Source organism: Mastigoproctus giganteus, chromosome 1 (genome assembly GCF_048544385.1).
Source record: "Mastigoproctus giganteus isolate SK-2022 chromosome 1, ASM4854438v1, whole genome shotgun sequence".
Classification (NCBI taxonomy): Eukaryota; Metazoa; Arthropoda; class Arachnida; order Uropygi; family Thelyphonidae; genus Mastigoproctus; species Mastigoproctus giganteus.
The window spans coordinates 167,948,759-167,969,434 of record NC_143575.1 but is presented as its reverse complement, the minus strand read 5'-3'; the positions used below and the strand labels follow the sequence as shown (position 1 = coordinate 167,969,434).

The window sequence follows — 20,676 nt, the reverse complement described above, 5'->3', positions numbered from 1 at the left end:
TAAGGCAATGATCAGGCCACGCCTTGAGTACTGCGTACTCAAGTAAATCTACATCCTTCCTTGAGTACGCAGTACTCAAGGAAGGATGTAGATTTACTTGAGCGTGTACAAAGAAGGGCAACAAGATTGGTGAGGGGAATGAAGGGATCCTCTTACCAAGAGAGGCTTAAGTTCTGCAAATTGTAGTGGCTGGAGACTAGGCACCTGCGCGGTGATCTGATTGAGGTGTATAAGGCCTTGAATGGGTTGAGCACGCTGAATTCTGATGGGAATCTTTCACTTGTTCAGATTACGAACCTAAGGGGGCATAAATTCAAATTAAGAAAAGACAGATGTAGATTAGATATGCGGAAATTTGCCTTTAGCCAGCGGGTGGTTAATTGCTGGAACAAACTTTCATCTGTCGTTGTGGAATTTGATAGGTTGAATAAATTTAAGGAGGAACTGGACAGGCATTTTGGAGGGAATGGTGTGATTTTTTTTTTTTTTTTTAGGCTGATGCTGCATAAGCTCATACACTTGCTTTCTTGCATCAAATGCCACTGCTACTACTACTACATCCTTCCTAAAGTGAGGCCTCCAGACCTGTATGCAATACTCAAGGTGTGGCTTGACCATTGGCTTATACAGAGGGACAATCGCCTCCTTTTCCCTGCTAGCAAAATCCCTATATATTATTGACAATACCCCATGACCTGTCCTGGCAGCCTGTCTGCATTGCTCAGAAAATTTCATATCTGACTGCACAATTACTCCCGGGTCTTTTTCATTTTCTACCACCTTAAGTGTAGCACCACACAGTTGGTATGTTTCTCTGGGGTTACTTCTACTCATATGCAGTACTTTGCATTTGTCAAGGTTAAACTTCAGTTACCACTTCTCAGCCCATCTGACCAAATTTTCTTGATCCTGTTGCAGCAGCACACTGCCATTACTGTCATTAACAATCCTGCTAACCTTTGTATCATCTGTGAACTTCTACCCTAAGCCTAATATACCTTCATCAATATCATTGATAAATATACAAAACAACAGTGGACCCAACACCGAACCCTGTGGGATTCCACTAATAACATTAATCCACAAAGAGCAGCACCACAGACAGAGGGTGATTACCAGCCTCTGTCTTCTCCCACTCAAGCATCCTTTTATCCATTGTAGCAATTTTCCCTTAATACCATTCTGCTCCAATTTATACAGTAGTCTTCCATGAGCAACAGTGTCAAAAGCTTTCCTGAAATTCAAGTATATGATATCAATATTATTTTTTGCATCCAGTTCCTTTGTAACCACATCATAACCTATCAAATTTGTCAGACAAGACTTTCCCTTAACAAACCCATGCTGTGTCTGAATTATTGCTGCAGTCTTGTCTAGATGATCCTGCAATGCATCTTTAACCAGTGACCCCATTATTTTACCTGGAACAGAAGTTAAACTAACTGGTCTGCAATTACTCGTGTCACCCTTCGATCCCCCTTTGTGAATTTGGGATACATTTGCACATCTCCAGGATGTGGGGACCTCGCTTGAATCCAAGGATGCTCTCATAATTATGGCTAAGGGTTTGCTTACTTCCTTTGCCGCCTGCTTTAATATAACTGGATAGATCCCATCCACCCCAGGTGCCTTTATGTTTAACTTCAACAATTTCTCCTCCACTTTGCTCTCAGTTATTACAAAATCATTAAGCACCCTGATACAATTTGATAATTTTCTGGCATTTTCAAACCTTAACTGTGAATGTAAAAATCAAAATATAAACAATTCCAAACATATGTGAATGTAGATGCAAAATACTCATTCAGTTTGTTTGCTATCTGAGCAGTATCATCAATAGTCTAACCATTGATATCAAGTGGTCCAATCAGGTTCACCCCTTCCTTTTAAAGTTTATAAAAGTAAAGAAATTGTTGCTGTTTTTCTTAGCATCCTTTGCCAAAGATTTCTCGTAATCTGCCTTCGTCTGCCTAACCTCCTTTGTGACTTGATTACAGACTAGCTTATATCTGCCATTGGCTTCTGTGTCGCCTGATAATTTATATGCATCCCATGCATTTTTCTTCTCTGTCATGAGTCTCATTAGTTCATTTGATAACCAGTTAGGCCTAAACCTTGAACAATATTTCTTAATAGGTATGAAACTTTTAGTAGCTTCCACAGATTAATCCCTTGAATGCTTCCCACTTAGAATTTGCTGTTGATAACATCATCAGTTGATCCCACTGTACAGAATTTAAAAACTGTCTGAGACCACTGTACTCACCTTTACGGAAGCAAAAACCCTTTCCTTTACCGCTGATGGTAATTATATCTTTAAGTAAATCCCACATCAGTGCACTGTGGTCACTGCCACCTAGTGGTTCCTTTATCTGCAAATTTTTAATACACGAATGATCACTGCTGATATCCAGATCAAGAGTATTACCCTCTCTGGTTGCCTCTCAAACATGCTGCTGCAGAAAACAATTATCCAATAAATCCACAAAAGTCTTACTAGTGTGCGAATGACCAACCCACAAGTTCCAGTCAATATCTGATAAATTAAAATCCCCCATTATAAGACATTCTGATTTCCTAGCCCATTATTTCTCTGTACAATTGTTCATAGTACTCATTTGAGTCATTTGGCCTATAACACACTCCTACTCTTATTTTTGCTTTTGCAATGCTTATGTCACACCAAACTAACTCAACAGTGCACTGTTCATCTATATCACAACTGGATGCACTTCTTTTGATTTTGTTTTTCTTAATTAACAGCATAACACCTCCTCCCTTGATATCCTGTCTATCCTTTCTGTACACATTGTACTCCCCAAATTCCAGTAGATGAGAATGTTCTTCAACTATTTTCCCAAAAAGCAAAAATGTGCAATATAATGGCCACAAGCACCTGCTGTTTCATACCGACATCCAGATGCACTTTTCTCCAATATCTTAATGAAGTTCGTGATTGCCATTGAAAACGTCATTAAGATAATTCTTCCCTTTCCAGTAATTTTGTCTGAAATATTTTGATTTACAGAATATTTTCTCAAAATCACTTTAAAAAGGGATTACTTACTTATTGAAAGGTGGCCCTTATCAAGGTAAGACAAAGATCCTTTGAAAAGTCACTTTTTTTCTTCTCAAGGTATGTGGCTCAGTTAAAATGCAACCGATGTGTCATTTTTCTTTTTTTTTTTGCTTGGTTTCCTTTTTCTTTTCTGCTACTTTCACATGTCTATCCGCAATTTTTTTTCTGCATGTTACATCCTTTTCACAAACACAAAATATAACACTGCCACTGTAGTAAAATCTTTCAGTGATTGGCAATGCACAATTATAAATTTAGCAGGAGATACGACTTTTGAATGAGTCATATTCTGTAAATTTTTATAGCAAAACTGAAATGTAATGTTACACATTCAAAGAATGTACTTTCTTCATTGACTAATGGCACAAGAATTAAATAAAATAAAACTGACAATTTCCTGCACTAATTTATTGTAATAATGTGATGTTTACAATAACTGAAGTCCCATTTTGAGTTTAATGTTTGAAAAACTGATTGAATAAATGAAATATGCAGTATTGCTAATAATATCCTTGTTATACATCGATGAGTCAAAACCAGCGAGTCGTTATGCAAATCGAAGAAACTGCAGGTGAACTACTGCGCGTTGAGCGGGTTGGGACATGGTATAAAAAAAACACCTAATACGGAGTTCCGTTAATCAGTGTTACTCTTGTTCTTCAGATGGGAAAGGCAGTGGACTTAAGAGAGTTTGACAAATGTCAAATGTAATGGCCAGACAACTAGGTCAGACATATTGGAAACAGCATGGCTGGTGGGATGCTCACGGTCAGCCGTGGTTAGTACCTACCGAAAGTAGTTAGTGGAGGGGAACCCACGAACTGCCGGCGAGGTGTTGGATGACCACGGCTCATTGAAGCTCGAGGTGAGCGAAGGCTCTCTGGGACGGTGCGTGGCAACAGTAGGGCAACTGTGGCACAACTTGGCAGTAATTGGAATGCTGGTGATGGAAGTAATGTGTAACAACACATAGTATATCGAACTGTGCTGAAAATGGGGCTGCGGAGACGCAGGCTGCTCCAAGTGCCCATGCTAACCACGGTTCACTGGTGACAGCATGTACAATGGGCATACGAGCATCGAAACTAGACCTTGAGTGATTAGAAGAAGGTCATCTTGTCCGATGAATCATGTTTCCTGTTGCATCGCGTGGACCGCTGGGTACGCATGCGTCATTTACCTTGGGAAGTGATGGCACCTGGATGTACTGTGGGCCAAAAACAAGCCTGTGGCAGTGGTGTCATGCTTTTTGCGATGTTCTGCTGGGATACCTTGGGTCCAGTCATCCATGTGCTGGGCACTCTGACATCTACCACCTACCTAAACATCATTGCTGACCAGGTACACCCTTTCGTGGCAATGGTCTTCCCCTCTGGCGGTGCAGTCTTTCAGCAGGATAATGCATCATGCCACACTGCCCCCAGATTGTTCGACTGGTTCACGGAACATGAGGAAGACTTCCAGGTATTGTCCTGGCCTCCAAATTCCCCAGACATCAATCCCATCAAGCATCTGTGGTCTGTGTTGGAACAGCAACCACGGACAGGAGTTAAAGGATCTGCTGGTTATGTGTTGGTACCAGATACCACAAGACACATTTAGAAATCTTGTAGCATCCATGCCTCACCGGGTATGAGCTGTTTTGATTCTCCAGCAGGGAGGAGAAACTTCCATCCTTCTAAATTTCCATGAAATTTCTCTCTCTAAATAACCACCATTATACCACGTGAGTTTTTTAAAAATCAGTATATTTAGCCTTATTGACTAAATGCACTATACAATTAGGTAACATTTTGGGACTCTTGCCAGAACTCATTATCAGACTATACTTGGCTGTACTACTAAACTTACAATTAGTTATTAATTAATTTGTGTTACTACAAACATCCAATTATTTATAATTTGTAAATTTTTTTTTTTTTTTTTTTTTTTACTTTTTATTTTCACTTTTACAAATAAAGGTAAAAAAATAAAGTAAGTAAAAAAAGAAACCAGCTTACCTGTTAACAGCTCGTTTTATACCTATGTTGGGCCTGGGTCTGAATGCTAACATCTTATTAACTGGCCACTAATAGACTGCCAGGTCGGTTATCCTGGAGCCCAATGCTTCTTATCGTTCAAATGTGCCTCAGGATTGTTTAAGAATGGTTAGCTAAGACTCACTCCCAAAAAACTTCCATGTTAAAACTATAGGGATGGTGTTGGGGAGGGGAAGAGTTGGCTGTCTTGTCTTGAGGAGCTTTCTCTTTTTCGTTTTTTGAAGTCTTCTTTGACTGTCCCTTTAAGGATGTTGAAATGTCAAACAAATTCTATAAACTTGTTTTCTGTTTATAGAGCCCCAAAAATTTTTATAAAGAGTGGTTCTTTAAATTTTCTTCTATTGTACTGCTGATTGATTGAAAGGACTGTAGGGTTGCTAAATTGTCAAATATCTTCCAATTGAAATTCATAGGAGGCAACATGTGATTTGTTTATTCTAGATTTTTACAACGACCACTATTATACATGTGAATATTAAGACATGTCTATTTAGCTATTAATTAAATTGCTATACATTAAGGTAATGTTTCTGGAACCCATCCTCAAACCATACATAGGCTGTTGCCAACCTCTTGCTTGTAGAAAGTCTCAATTTAATTCAATGAATTGAATGAAGTGACAATTCAATGTGCAGTTGGAATTGAGATATTCAGCAAGCAGGAGGCTGGCAAGAGCCTATGTATGGTCTGAGAATGGGTTCTGGCAAGGTTCCCCGAAACCTTATCTTAATGTATAGTGATTTAGTTAATAGATAAATAAACTATATTAATATTCACGTGATATAAGGGAAATATATATTCTGGAAAGCCACTACATAACATCCTTCTCCAACTTATGTTTATTCTGCCATATTGGTCAATTAATCTTTTATTATTTCTGGCAAAAATGAACCAGTTACTCCCATTCTAGTCTTCAACAATGCTTAGATTTCTAAAGAACTACACATATCTTCATTAGGATTAACCGTGACTGCCAATCTTTCTTGGCATAAGCAAATATTGCTTCCTCTGCATTCAAAAATCTATGTTCTCTCTTTTGTTCTGGGAATTGTTTTTCTTCTAAACAACTCTGTACAAACCACAATTATTCCTTGATTTGTGGTTTGCACAGGATACACTCATTATATGATATTGATTACAAGAACACGTTTTAAATTCCATATTTTTGAAAAAAGTTAATCGCAATTAAACAATTAATAGAGTTTTGGGTTATCTGATGTTGAATACTGTTTTCACATTTAGAATAATACTAAAAAACCTCTCTTTAAATGCCTAGGCTCTATTCAAAAAAACAGGGCAGTAAGGTCAATTTATGACCTAACTTCATTATGTTGTTTCTGATTTTCATAAATCACATCGATAAAGGGATAGAAGGCACAATACCAAACTTTGCAGGTGTGAAGGTTGGACGAGTAGTTAATGACCAGCACTGCTTAGTGCTGGTCATTAAATACTCGTCCAGGATAACTTGGATAGACTTCAAGGATCCCTGATGTTGAATACTGTTCTCATATTTAGAATAATGACTAAAACCTCTCTTAAATTCCTAGGCTCCATTCAAAAAAAAGAGCAGTAAAGTAAATTTATGACAACTTCATTGCGTTGTTTCCGATTTTCATAAATCACATCGATAAAGGGATAGAACACACAATGCTAAATTTAGCAAATGTGGACTGGAAGAGTAGTTAATGATCAGCACTAAGCAGTGCTCTGCCAGGATAACTTGGATAAGCTTCAAAGATGATCAGAAAAGTGTCAGTATTTTTTTAATGAATAAAATGCAAAGTCTTACACTTGGTGTTGTCGAATTAAAAACAGTACAGGAAGAAATGGGTCTGGGGATTATGATACAGTCAGACAAAACATATGAAGAGAGTAATACACTGGTGCGCAAAACTTAAGGACCAACACTATTTCTAAAGGTTACAACCACAAAATCTTTATTAAGATACTCTTTACTGATGAGAGTAGATTCTGTCTCAGCAGTGATCATGGATGTCAGATAATCCGGTGAGAGGTTGGCACACAGTATCACCCCACAAACATCACTGAAAGGGATCAATATGGTGGTCGAGGTGTTCTTGTCTGGGGAGGTATTACCTTGGACACAACTCCAGATACTGGAAGGTGGTACTGTAACTGGTGCACGCTACTGTACTGAGGTAATCCTTCCCCATGTGCTTCTGTTCTGAGGTGCCATTGGCCCTTCGTGTTTATGGACGATAACACCACACCCCATCACACTGCAGCTGCTGATATGCTTTTGGAAAGTGAGGACATTGTTTGTATGGATTGGCCTGCCCGTTCACCACCGATCTAAATCCCATCGAACACATATGAGACATTCTGGGGAGATGCCTAGTGGCACGTCCACACCCACCAGAAAATGTTCACTGGCTGAAGATGCCGCTGACAGAGGAATGGACGATGTTACTACAAGAACTTATCAAAAACAATGTTTTAAGTATGGACAGGCAGTGCAAAGTCTGCATCGATATTAGGGGTGGCCATATCTGCTATCTCTTCCCTTTGTTCCATCTTTGGCAGTGATGCATCTGTAGCATGGCAACCAGTGCTATGTTGTCATTTTTGAATAAAGTCCTTCTGTACCGTTTTGTTTCCTTCATCATTCCTGTACCTCACGAAATTTCTTTGGATTCCTTTTCCCATATCCAGGCCACTCCTATGAGAAGGTTCAGGTGAAAACCTGACTGGTCCTTAAATTTTGCACAGCAGTGTATAAGCGATAAAAGGAATGTTGGGAAATCACCCAGGATACACTCGTTATTTGACACTGTGATTGCAAGAACACATTTTTTTAAATTCCATATTTTTGAAAAAAGTTAGTTGCAATTAAACAATTAATAGAATTTTTGGTTATCCGACTGCACCAAGAAAAAACAAATGGTTCCAAACATCCAATCATTACAATTTCAACTTTTATTAATTTGTAAATTTTGTTTTTACTATGGCAGTATGAAAATTCATTTGTAATAAGCTGTTCCTTATGCCATTTTTATGGTAATAAGCTTGCATGCCCAATGTGATTTCAGTTCTAAATCTCGACAAACTTCCAATATAAACAGCACTGCAATTTTCTTGGCTTGATATTATTATAAGTATTATTCATGTCCTCGATTTCTAACTCCTGATAAATTTTATATCTATCAGGATTACAAGATAAAGAAATAACTCAGTTTCAGTATTTTTAAGCAATTGTTTGGTTCTCCAAGTGAATTGGCTCCAAGTATGAAATGAAAATCATGTTTTGGAAGAATATCTCTTTTACTTGGTGAACATAAGAGTTCTAAAACTTGTTTTTTTACTTCTTGAATGGCTTAGGTTATTAACTATGTAGGATATTTCTATTTTTAAAAGGCATTTTGCAAAAATTGCTATTCTTTTCAGAAATTTCTATCATTGGAGCTAAATTTAATGTCATAAGCCTAGTTATATAGGTACAGTCGATTCCGGTTATTTGAGACACATCTGGACTAGTGCATTTTGGCCCAATTAAGTGGCTGCCCCAATTATCAGAAGTTTCATATAAATATTTAAAAATACAATGGACTCTGCTTTACAATTGGTTCACTGTACAATCAAATCATGTTACGATGGACTCACCATAGTAAGGTACTGTTCGCTACACGATGTGTAGTAAGCGCCGGTCATTGTGATCACGTTTGTGAATTGAATTTTAATTCTATTAAACAGCGATTCTAATGAGCAAAAATAGGAGGAATATTATGCACAGGCTATAAAAGTAAAGATATATTAAGCACAAATTTATCCTTACCAATTAAAAAATTAAATGATACATGAAAATCGGAAGAATATACGTGATAATTGGAATAATTAATACGTATTGTAATATGTACATACTAACCAGTTGACATTTCTGTTCACTGACATTTGCAGAGTGGGGATTAAAATTTAAAACGGTAAAAAGCTAAGCAATCAATAACAAAGAACATGGCACACACAAGTGAGAACAGAGTAACGAGTTACAAAGCTTTAAAAATAAGAATGAAGAGAAGATCTGAAAATTAATTTTTTTATATGATTGAAGATTTCATGAAAGTGAAAACACATTTCACCATAATAACCCACAGAATTCCAGCTGTTGGTATTATCGCAAATTCAGTAAGATTGAGTTTACTGTCCGTTTATGATAGATTTCAAGAAAAGCCCAATAAACAGGTGACTGCTAATTGTTTTTATTGTTTTATGGTAGTAGTAGTAGTAGTGGCATGTGATGCAAGAAAGCAAGTGTATGAGCTTATGCAGCATCAGCCTCCAGAAGTTCCCCCAAACTACGTGGTACGGTAACAGACAATCGTAGGGTAATCTCCAGTGCTGCAGTCTCTTGCCTCGATTAAGCGGCATGTTGTCCCAATTAAGCGAAGTAAACCCTGGCTATTTTCTCGATTGGTTCTGTTTTTTAAGGTTTGCCCCGATTAATCGGTGACCCAAATAACCGGAATCCACTGTACTACATTTATCACACAAAAAAAGTGGTGCAAATGAAAATGCTAACCACTTCATTCAAAATCCAAAAATATTTAAACTCAGTGGACAAAACTTATCTCACCTTGTACTTCCTCCTTTAAACTGACTTTATCCCACTGCACTGTAAGTGAAGTACCTAAAAATAAGGAAAGCATGACAATGTTGAAATAATTAAAATTATTACAAATTATATATATCCTTCTATGACTGAAATACATTAAGGGCTTTAGCCTCAGGCTGCGAAAGATTTAGACAACGTACAAGTTAGGGCAAACGCATCATATTAGTACGTAGCTAAACTCTGAATTAACAAAAATATGCAAAGGGAGCATTGTTTAAGTTATATCTCATATTGTGAATAGCTTCACGAGTTGCCATGATAATGCATTACTTCAAATAGGTAACACTTCATCAAAGGAGAAGACTGTATCCACTGAGAATAAGTAACAGTCTTCTCCTTTGGTGAAGCGTTACTTATTCGAAGTAATGCATTATCGTGGCAACTCATGAAGGTATTCAACAATACGAGATATAACTTAATTGATGCTGCCTTTGCATATTTTTGCTAATTCAGAGTTTAGCTGCATACTAATATGATGCATTTGCACTAACTTGTACATTGTATATATTCTTTATGCATGCATTTTAGGCAATTACATGTATAAAGGATTAAAAAATCTTCTCTGAAAATCCTGTAAGCCTGAAACTTCAGTAGTTTGAGAACCCCTTTTCAATTTTCTTAGACCACTATAAATATTAGACCACTTAGACGACTGCCTATAAATATTTCTTATTTGAAAAAAAAATAATAAATAATAAAATAAAATAAATAATAATAATAAAAGTAATAATAAATATGTCCATGAAAAAGTATATTTATTAATATAAATAGATTTTTATTAGTTGTTCAACTGCATTTAAATTACAAAAATTAATTTTTACAAAATTTAATTCTTATTACATGAAGGATGTTTCTTTAAAGTAAGAACAATAATAACATTTGGTTCAACAGTGGAAAGTTGTATTCTTTGGTCTGGTTCACCATTTAATCAGTTTCTATATTTTGATTTCACATACAAAAATATGCAGAACACCTTTTCACATAAATATGTTGTGCAAAATAGCATTATATACTTCAGTGCATCGTTTGCAAGATGAAGATAATCAAGGACACAGATGTAATAAAACTCTGCTAAATTATGCTGACTGAAAAGGAGCTTCAAAAGATGTCACATGAGATTCACAAGACTGTCAAGTAAGTTAAATTTTCTGCATCTTTTAATATCTGAATTAAATGGATCTCTGATCAAAGTTACCAGAATCAGGAGAAGGGAAATATTTCCTGAAGCTGTTTGACAAAGTCCGTAAATAGTTCGATGAAAACAAAATTGAATGATTTTAAACAAAATCATTCAATGTTAGAAATAACTCAAAGACAGTTAAGACAAATTAAGCACAAGTCCAATTTATTCATTATACAAAAACCAATTTAAAGTTGTCTCCAACTTTAAATTGGTTTTTGTATTTTTCTTAACGTTTTTGAATGCCTCCTCGACTACAAGGTGCATTCAAATTTTTTGTCAAACATATACTTCCTATAATTGCAGACTCATGAAATTTGGAAGGCATGTTAAAAGTTCTCCATGTAGTCAACACCCACAGTTATGTATGTTTCCCATCTATGTTTCAAACTGAAAATTCCCTCCTCGTAGAAGTCTGTATTTTGCTTGTCAAACTTAGTTCTACCTATTTCAGATATTCAACATTTGACATTGAAAATAACAAGGAGTTTACCTCGATATAGTATACGTAGAACACTTCCGTATGATACTCTCCAGAAATTAAAACAAAAAAAAAAACGAAAACTTACATTAATGTTAGAGTAAAAAATAAATAATTAAAAACCAATTTAACACAATTAAAAATAAATTTATATATATACATATATATGTATTATATATACTTTTTTTTTTCAGTATCGAGTATTATCTCCGAGTTTCGTTATATAACTTCAGTATCAAGTTCTGTATTAATTAATAACATTACGTGTGTAAAATCTAAGTTGTTATACGTATTTAGTTAAAAATGTACAATTTAATTGACAATGAAGTTTAACAAGATTAATAAATTTTACTGATTAATTGATAATATTATATAACTATACTATCCTAAGCTAACGCTATCTAGTATGGGATACTACGTTGTATTGTATAACAATGGCGGCAAGTTACAAACGGTAAATCCACGGACACGTAAGTATTAATTAACTTCCAAAATCCCGCTATCTAAATTCAGAATAAACCAAGGATCTTGACTAGATCTATAAGCTACTTATAGAAAATAAGTTTATATAACAATTAAGTCAATAAAGCGGCTAAATATAGCTAAAAACTTCCCGTTTGCTGAAGCTGTAAAACACGTGGATTGGATACCTTTATCAATACTATGTAATAAACTAAAAAATCTCTATCGAAGTTAAAAAAATTAAACTAAGTATCATAACTAGGAATATAAAGGTACTCTAGAAAATAAGTTAATATGCCAATTTAAGTTAATAAAACAGAAAAAAATTTAAAAAACTTCTCTATTTGCCAGAGCCGTAAAAACTTCACCTGACCAAGGCTACTCTCATTTCCAAATCTCAAATATAATGCTCTGTTTATAGCTTTTCAAATATAAGCCTTGAATGCTTTATTTTAGCTTTTCAGTGCTATTCCATTTATTACTTTAAGTAGGAGTATTTTAAATAAAGTGCACAATGTTCTCGAACTGTCAATGGTTTATGAATATATGAAAAATCTAAGGTAGTTGGATTTTTTGCAGCTTTATCAGTCAGTTCATTACCAGAACTTCCAGAATGTGCCAAAATCCAGCAGATCATGAATATATGAAAAATCTAAGGTAGTGGATTTTTTGCAGCTTTATCAGCCAGTTCATTACCAGAAATTCCAGACTGTGCCAAAATCCAACAGAAGGTGACCAGTTGGTGGAGTTATATAATGCCATGATTGAGCTGAGGAATCAATACAAATAACAAATTTTAATGAGCAGTCAGAACAGAGGTTTTCTAAGGCTAGTTTAATTGCCTATAATGATTTATAATGGAATCAATACTGAATTCAGGTGGGATAGTGGTATTTAGGAACACTGCTGCTGCTCCAATGTTTGAGTTAGATTTAGAGCCATCTGTATAAATTGGAGAAAAATTAATATATCTGTGAGTCTAAACTGCATAAAGTTGTTTCACATTTGATGCTTGTAGAATATTCTTTCCCCATTAGCAGAGGTAAGTGTCATAGGTTGGTAGAGGAGTTCATGGTGGTTGAGCGCACGTTACTACCTGTTGTACAGAGTGAATGGAAACATTTGAAACCTGCATCAGTTCAAGAAAGAGATGACCAGCTGGTTTTATTTCTGTAGAGGTTTTCTAATGGTGGACTGAAAAAGTATGACTGAATTGGATACAAGGCAAAACTTTGTATTTTGACAGCATACTTCAGTATGCAGTGTTTTCCTACATAAAGTTAGTGGGGGCTCATAAGTCTTAATGTAGAGGCTATGTGCTGGCGATGTTCTGAAAGCAACAAGTGCAATCCTCAAGGCACTGTGCTGAACTGGATCAAGCCAGCGCAAAGCACTTGCTCTGGCAGAATCATAGACAGGAGCACCATAATCGAGACAGGATCTGATTAATGCCCTGTATAACCGAAGCAAGGAGGTGCAATCTGCACCCCATGTTAGGGTGGATAAAGTTCTGAGTATATTTAACTTTTTTAAACATGAAGTACGTACATTTTTAATATGGTCAAAGAAATTTAATTTATTCTCAAGGATGAATCCTTGAAATCTGATGTTAGTAGTGGCATTGGAAATTTGAAGTTCAGGATCCAGATGAAGTGTGCATCATCTACAAAAATAGATAGCATATGTTTTCTGCTGTGAGAGTCAATAGCCATTAAGACAGGCGCATTGTTATATTTTATTAAGTGATATCTGAAGCTGTCATTCAATAGATCTCACGTTTTGGGAATGACAGGTCATCCGCATAACGGTACACCTCAACTGTGTTTGGAAGCTGTTTAGTGATGGAATCAATTCTAAGAACAAAAAGAGTGATCGGTACTGATCCCTTTGGAACACCTTCCTGAATGAAAGTCACAGAGAGAGAGCATGTTGGTATCTTACTTCCAATACCAGGTACCTTCCAATGCCCGGTTTTAGAGGAAAGAGAGGGTAAAGGCAGGTCAACTAGATGAGCACTTCAAACGCTGCGTAGGATGATGGAAGCTGGTGTAAAATGCCTGCCAATGCCTTCAGACGCATTACAAGCACATACGCCTTGGCGTTTGCGTAGCCTGAGGAGACATTCTCCCTGTGCATGGGGTGGTTGGCCTTAATTGGTTTGTTTATTATACTTTGAGGAAGACTATATTTAACACAGAGGAGTTTATTTGTGAAGTGGAAAGGAGGCCTCCCTTGTACAACACATCATTAAAAGATTACTCCAACAAAGAAATAAAGGCAAAGCGTTGTATTGAAAATGGAAAATAAATGTTTCCGAACGGGAATGAACTATGTAATGATGAGAAGAATCAGAAAGGTCAGTTTTGAACCTTATACTTATTGTAAATATTGCTTCTATTTTAGTACTGTTTTATTAGTTAATGAAATACAAGTTTGTTCACTTGCAGAGACAATTTATTTGTAGATTCCAGGTTATCTGTGTACGGAATCATGAATGTACATAATTTAAGTTAATAAAGAATCTTATTATTATTAAATAAGATGAAAACAACAGTACAACTAATGTTGGCATTAACAAATGAGAATCACGTGCAGTCGGTCTCCTTCCAAAACGAATTTTGAACCTTTTGTTTCAAACATGTATTTCTTTTTTGAAAAGTATTGTAAAAGCAATGAAAGCATGCAGTAAGCCTCAAAGTACACGGTCGTTGCCAGCATGATACAGAGAAAAAAAAAAAAATATATATATATATATAATAATAATAAAAAAAATAATGCACACAACTGTTTTTCTTAGCATAAAAAACATGACCGAAAGAATTTCAACGGATTGTTTTTGAAAAACAAAAAGATCATACTTCCTTTCTCCAATGTGTATTGCATCTACTAACACAAAATCCAGGAAATTCATCTAATGGAAGCCACACTGGAAATGGGGAAAAAGTGGTGCATAACTAATAAAACTGCAATGTGCATTAAAAAAAAAAAAAGAAAAAAGTTTGCTTTATTGTAATTGTTTTTAGGGATCAATATCGATCGGCACAGCACCTTTTCTGGATGTATACTTGATCTTCTAATGAAATTTCAGGAAAAAAATTTCTATTTACAGCTGCATTACAAACTTTGAAAGCTGGTGTCCTCTCATGAACATTCGTAAAATCAAACAACACTAATCCTTTATTGCACGAAAAGTACTCTGTTACAGTGTAGGTAGCGGAGAATGTTTTCTGCTTCAAAAGGATGGAAAGTACTTATCAATATTCCATCCAGAAATAATGTCAAGTGGTGAAAAGACAGGAACATGGGTGTTTTATTCTCAGAAGTCCTGTGCAGTAACATCAAACAGGAAGTTACCCTTTATGTTACCGAAAGTAATTCCGTAAGACACCGAGTCTTATAAATACCTTAATCTCTGAATAAGAATAGTGGGCAGAGATAAAATAATTTTACAAACAAAGAAAACAACATTTCGGAAATATTTCAATTAATGGGAGTTGGCCCATCGGTACATCACATAAAGCATAGATGCAAACATCGGTATTTATTTCTGGATCACGGTATCAAATTTTGTGTTTTTTTCACTAATTAACATTAGAAGTTCGTTGAAACTCTGTATCGACATTCTGTAAAATAAAAAATTCTCGGGAGACTTCCTGTGTGTTTCAAACATAACATAACCTTTTTTTTTTTTTAACCTATTTGAATTTGCTGGATGAATCCACCAGTGTCATTTTCTCTTTTTACTCTCAATAAACACTACATCCAACTTGAACAACATCCATCTTGAAACTGGGAATAGAAATGCCCTGTCTAGTTTGAAATGATCTGATGTTAGGAATGCTACTTACAGTTTGCTGTTTTAGAGGCATTCACGATGCCAGTTTATGCTAGTGTTTCAAGCGCCCGTCTAGTATAATCCTAACTAAGGCATTGCAAATGACAAATTCGGCCTTGATCACGAGATCTCCAAGCATGACCTGTTTTGTCAAAAGCCATATTGACTATGGCTCATTAGATGTTCTGATTCAATGATCTAGATGAGTTTACTGTGGTCAATTTTTTCAAGAATTTTGGTGAGGCAGTTTGAGAGAGAGAGAGACAGAGAGAGAGAGAGATATTGGTCTATAGTTATCAGGGTTGAATGGATCTTTTCCAGGCTTCAGGAACGTTAAAACAATAGAGTGATGCCAAGAAGCTGGATAAACATTTTCAAAAAAATACAGTTGTAAAAGACCAGAGGAGGTGCAAAGATTTGTCATCAGGATGTTGCAGCATGACATAATAGATCCTATCTGGTACAGCAACACCATTGTGAGCTGTTTTACTGGCATACAAAAGTTCGGAATATTGCTGAGGTTTGTTATATGGCAGAATGAGAGCAATTTGGAAGTTAATAGAATGCTGTTCCCTACTGTTTTTAATTCACTGGAAAGATGTAGTATAAGCTGATGTTGCTGAGATTTCAGCAAAAGTATTGCCCAAAGCATTAGCTATATCTGAGGGACTAGATAAATCTCACCCATTCCAGGAGAGGACTGGAGAAGGTATGGTTGGAAACTTAACAAAAAGCTGTCTAATTTTTTTTTGCAAATTATTTTGCTGTCAGTGTTTCTGTTAATTGTTGATGCAAAACAGGTCCAGGATTCTTTTTTGATTTGCCTTTGTATGAAACGTGCTTTTGTCCTTAATTTCTTATAATTTATCAGACTGGCTGTGGTTGGATATTGCCGAAACAAATTCCAACTTTATTTTTTGCTTTTGTGCATTCCTCATTCTGCCAATTATTATAATGCCTTTGCCCCAGGGGATCTGATAATGATATTGTATCTTTGGCCACATTTGGGAGATGCAACGTGATGTAATCTGTCAACATCATCAATAGGCTGGAGACTTTTTCTCATCGAAAGAGATTGATGACTGAAATTTTGCCCAGTTTGCTCGGGCAAATTTCCAATTCCTGCAGGGTTGAGCTAAACCATAGGTTTCCAAAGTGGGCAGTACTGCCCCCCAGTGGGTGCTGAAGCCTTCTGGGGGCAATAGTGGGTTCAGAAGCAATTGGGGGCGTTCAGGCGGTCGGTGGCTCCTTATCCATATTTTTATTTCCTCGGGTCCAGTGGACCCAGTTCAAAGGTCAACTAATAAATTCTATAATTTTTACTCGACGGACACAGCTGCCAACCGGGTAAAGTGCCTGCCTGGCAACCCAAAGGTCGCAGGTTCGAATCCCGCCTCAGGCTTGGATCAAAGTACTACAAAAACCTTGGGAGGTACATTATGGCCACAGAAGCCGATGCGCCAACAACTACAAAAAAAAAAAAGGACACGGCTGAAATTCGCTATAGGTGAAGCCAGAACTGTTTTCTTCAATTTTCCCACTTCAATTTTCAAAACCTTCTATTGAATTTCACGTAAATGACAAAAATGTGACATCAAGTGTGTATTTTTTAGGCCTTTTTCTGTTAACCCACCCTAATTAGCCTAGTGTCTTTGAAACGCGACCTACTGTGAGTTGACATAAGAAGCAATAAAGCGGAACAGTAGCAACAACTGTTTTTTAAAGGCGAACAGATCGTATTTCCTTTCTTCAATGTGTATTGCTCCTACAAACAGAAAATCAGGGAAATTCATCTTTTAGAAATGAGAAAAATTGGTGTAAAACTGATAACACTGCAATGCGCATTTGATAAAAAAAAAAAGTTTGCTTTATTGTAATTGTTTTTAGTAAACAATATCGGAACAGCAGTTTCCTGGGTTTGATCATCTAACGAAATTTCGAGAAAATATTTCTATTTGTAGCTGCGTTATAAACTTCAAAAACTGGTGTGCAAAAGAAGAAAAAAAAAATCATCCGCTATGAATAACGAATTATTTCTTGAAATGTGTATTCTTCACAAAACTGCAATATTTTCTAACAGTATAAAGCTAACAGATTGCGACTAACGGCTGCTCAAAAAGTATTCTTAGAAGATATTTGCTTGTTACGCTTTGATCTCATCGCAAAGGGAGAAATTCTGTTTTAGTACAGAAGCCAAATAAATTCACTATCCATGGTCATAATGCTGTTCTGAAGTGCAATAAACAGATAAACCCCGCTGAAAAATAGATTTTTCTTCCCATCACTTTTCTTGCTTTGCTGTGGTTTTTGGCAAGCAATTTCATACAATCAAATCAGTGGCTGCTAAATGCGATGCAGTTTCTTGTATTCTCTCTCTCTATTTCGGGATCTCTGACCGTGTGGGTCATCCTGGAGTATAAACAGAAAATTTGTTAGTCGGAATGCTGCCCACAAATGGCATCGATTATCAACTCTTTTACTGTCCTTCTAATTTTCAATATGTGCAGATAATCGACTTGGGCAAAATTCGAAAGTGCTACTTCAATTAGGAGCAAAAATCGTTTGCTCCAACATAGCGAATTACTTTAGGTACAATAAAGGACGACTACTGATGAGTTCACTGACTGGAAGAAAGTGTCCACAACTGTACAAGGCGGTCACTCAAAGGAAAGTAACTGCAGTCATTTGTGTTCAAGGACAAGCTATATGGCGATGTTTGAAATGTATAATGCAGTTCACTGGCTAATATTTTCAGGGGGATTATTGCAAAATATTGTTCCGAAAAACAATTACAATAAAGCAAAGAGGGTTTTTTATCGAATGCACACCGGACAAAAATCTGAACTTCAGCATCTGTTGTGAAACTGAATGCAATAAAGAAATACTTTCGAATCTGCGATGAAACTGACTTACTAGAACTTTAGCATCTGTGATGAAAGTTACAGTTGTGGACCTTTGACAATCTCCTGGCCTTACTCCCACCAAAAGAGTATTATTTCTTTCTCTCTGTCCCTTTCCCTTTGGTCGAACTAGAAGGGTGAACTGCCTCCCCTAAGGAGTTCCCCAAGTGAATGAAAGGAAGTGGAAATTTCAGGAAAATGAACCCAGTTTTCCTTCATTTGGCAAACAGCAGCTCTGTCAGTGCAAGAGAAGTGAAATTACATTTGCAGCTCAGAATGGAATTCAAGCAAGCAAACATATGACACTTTATGGTGAATTTTTCGGGCATGTGTGTGATAATGAAAATTCAATTTTTCCCTCAAATTTTTTGATGGTATGAAATGCATATAAAACAATCCATTACTCGTAGCATATATACAGGAAACCCTTGATTAATGCGGTTTTGAACAATGCGGTTTTAATTAGTGCGAAAAATTTTTTTGATACTATCCCCTTAATATATGCGTTATCAAATTTGATTAGTGCGCTGTTTTTTTCTTGCGGTGCTTGGCAACTCACAACGGCGCCTAAAGCGGGAAATACGTGACACGCACTCACCAGGGTCTTCTAACTTAAATGAATGGGAATCGACTCCAAAATGCTCGACAGCAGCACCCCATACCACTCTGAAATTGAAATTTGCTCTGGTAACTCATATTCTTTTATTATTTTATTATTAATATTAAACTTCTTTAATATTATGATATTAAAGAAGCAGTTGAGAACATACACAAATTGTGGAAAGAAATGACGAACAGCTGCATGAGAGCTGTCTGGCAGAATCTTTTGCCTGAATGCGCAAATGATTTTTGCGGTTTCATTAATCCTGTCAACAAAGTTATTGATGAAATTACTACAATTGGAAAAGACCTCGGCTTTGAGGAAGTAGATTCAGAAAACGTTAGAGAATTATTGGAATCGCATTCAAAAGACTTAAGTAATGACAATCTTGAAATTGAGCATCAACATGCATACGAGGAAGAAGACGAAAATGAAGCAAAAGAAAAGCAATTTGCTCCCATAGAAATTTCATTCAAAAAACTTGAACTATTTAATACACTTTAAAAAGCAAAAGAACTCATACTAGAGATTGATCCAGATGCAGAGAGAAGCATGAACGTTCGTTGAGGGTTAGATAAGCAAATTGATTGTTATCGCAAAATCATGGAGGAAAGGAAGAAAGCCACCACTGTTCAATTGAAGTTAGATAAGTTTTTTTTGCAAAAAATAAAATTTAAATCATACTATCTTTTTTTAAATTTATTCCTTAATAATTTAAGAACTATGCAGTGCATTATAGGTACGTATTGAGTAAGAAAAAATATATTTTTACAATTTCATAATTTTCAAGGATTCATTATAATTATTCCCATTGTTTCTTAAGTTTGATTAGTGCGGTTTTAATATGTGCGGTATATTTCAAGGATTCATTAACCGCACTAATCAAGGGTTTCCTGTATATATATATATTTTTTTTTTCATTTACACACCAGGAAAGATGCATGCGAAGTCAGTTTTTGAAGTTTATAACGCAGCTATGAATAGAAATATTTTCTTGAAAGTTCGTAAGAAGATCAAATATACATCCATGAAACTGCTGTTCCGATTTAGTCCTCTAGAAACAATTACAATAAAGTGAACTTTTTTTTTTATGAAATGCGCATTGTAGTGATCAGTTTTACGACAGTTTTTTTTTTCCCCCTTCCGTTTCCAGTATGGCTTCCAACAGATGAATTTTCTCTATTTTTTGTTAGTAGATACAATACATACTGAAGAAAGGAAATGCAATATTTTTATTTTTCAAAACCAATTCGTTGCAATTCTTTCGTACAACAATTACGAAGAGCAGTAAAAGCAAAATGTTGTGAGAACGACAATGCAAAATATTGTTCGCAAGTAAAGTGCAGCCATTATCAACCCACTGCAGGATGGAAGCCTCCTCAACAATTCATGCTGAGGGAAATGGACCATAATCTGCCACGCTGGTCCAGTGCGGGTTGGCAGATTGACTGTATTCAGCAGTCAGGGGT

The 20,676-nt window shown here is 36.0% G+C and overlaps 1 protein-coding gene across 1 annotated transcript in view; it reads right to left on the bottom strand.

The window, feature by feature from the left end:
• Window positions 1-20,676, bottom strand: part of l(1)G0289 (plexin domain containing lethal (1) G0289) — a 203,430-nt gene that overhangs the window by 96,417 nt on the left and 86,337 nt on the right. Inside the window, exon 6 of the mRNA XM_090374888.1 lies at window positions 9,710-9,763. Within this exon, the coding sequence (XP_090231014.1) occupies window positions 9,710-9,763 (54 nt within the window). The remainder of the gene's footprint in view (window positions 1-9,709; window positions 9,764-20,676) is intronic.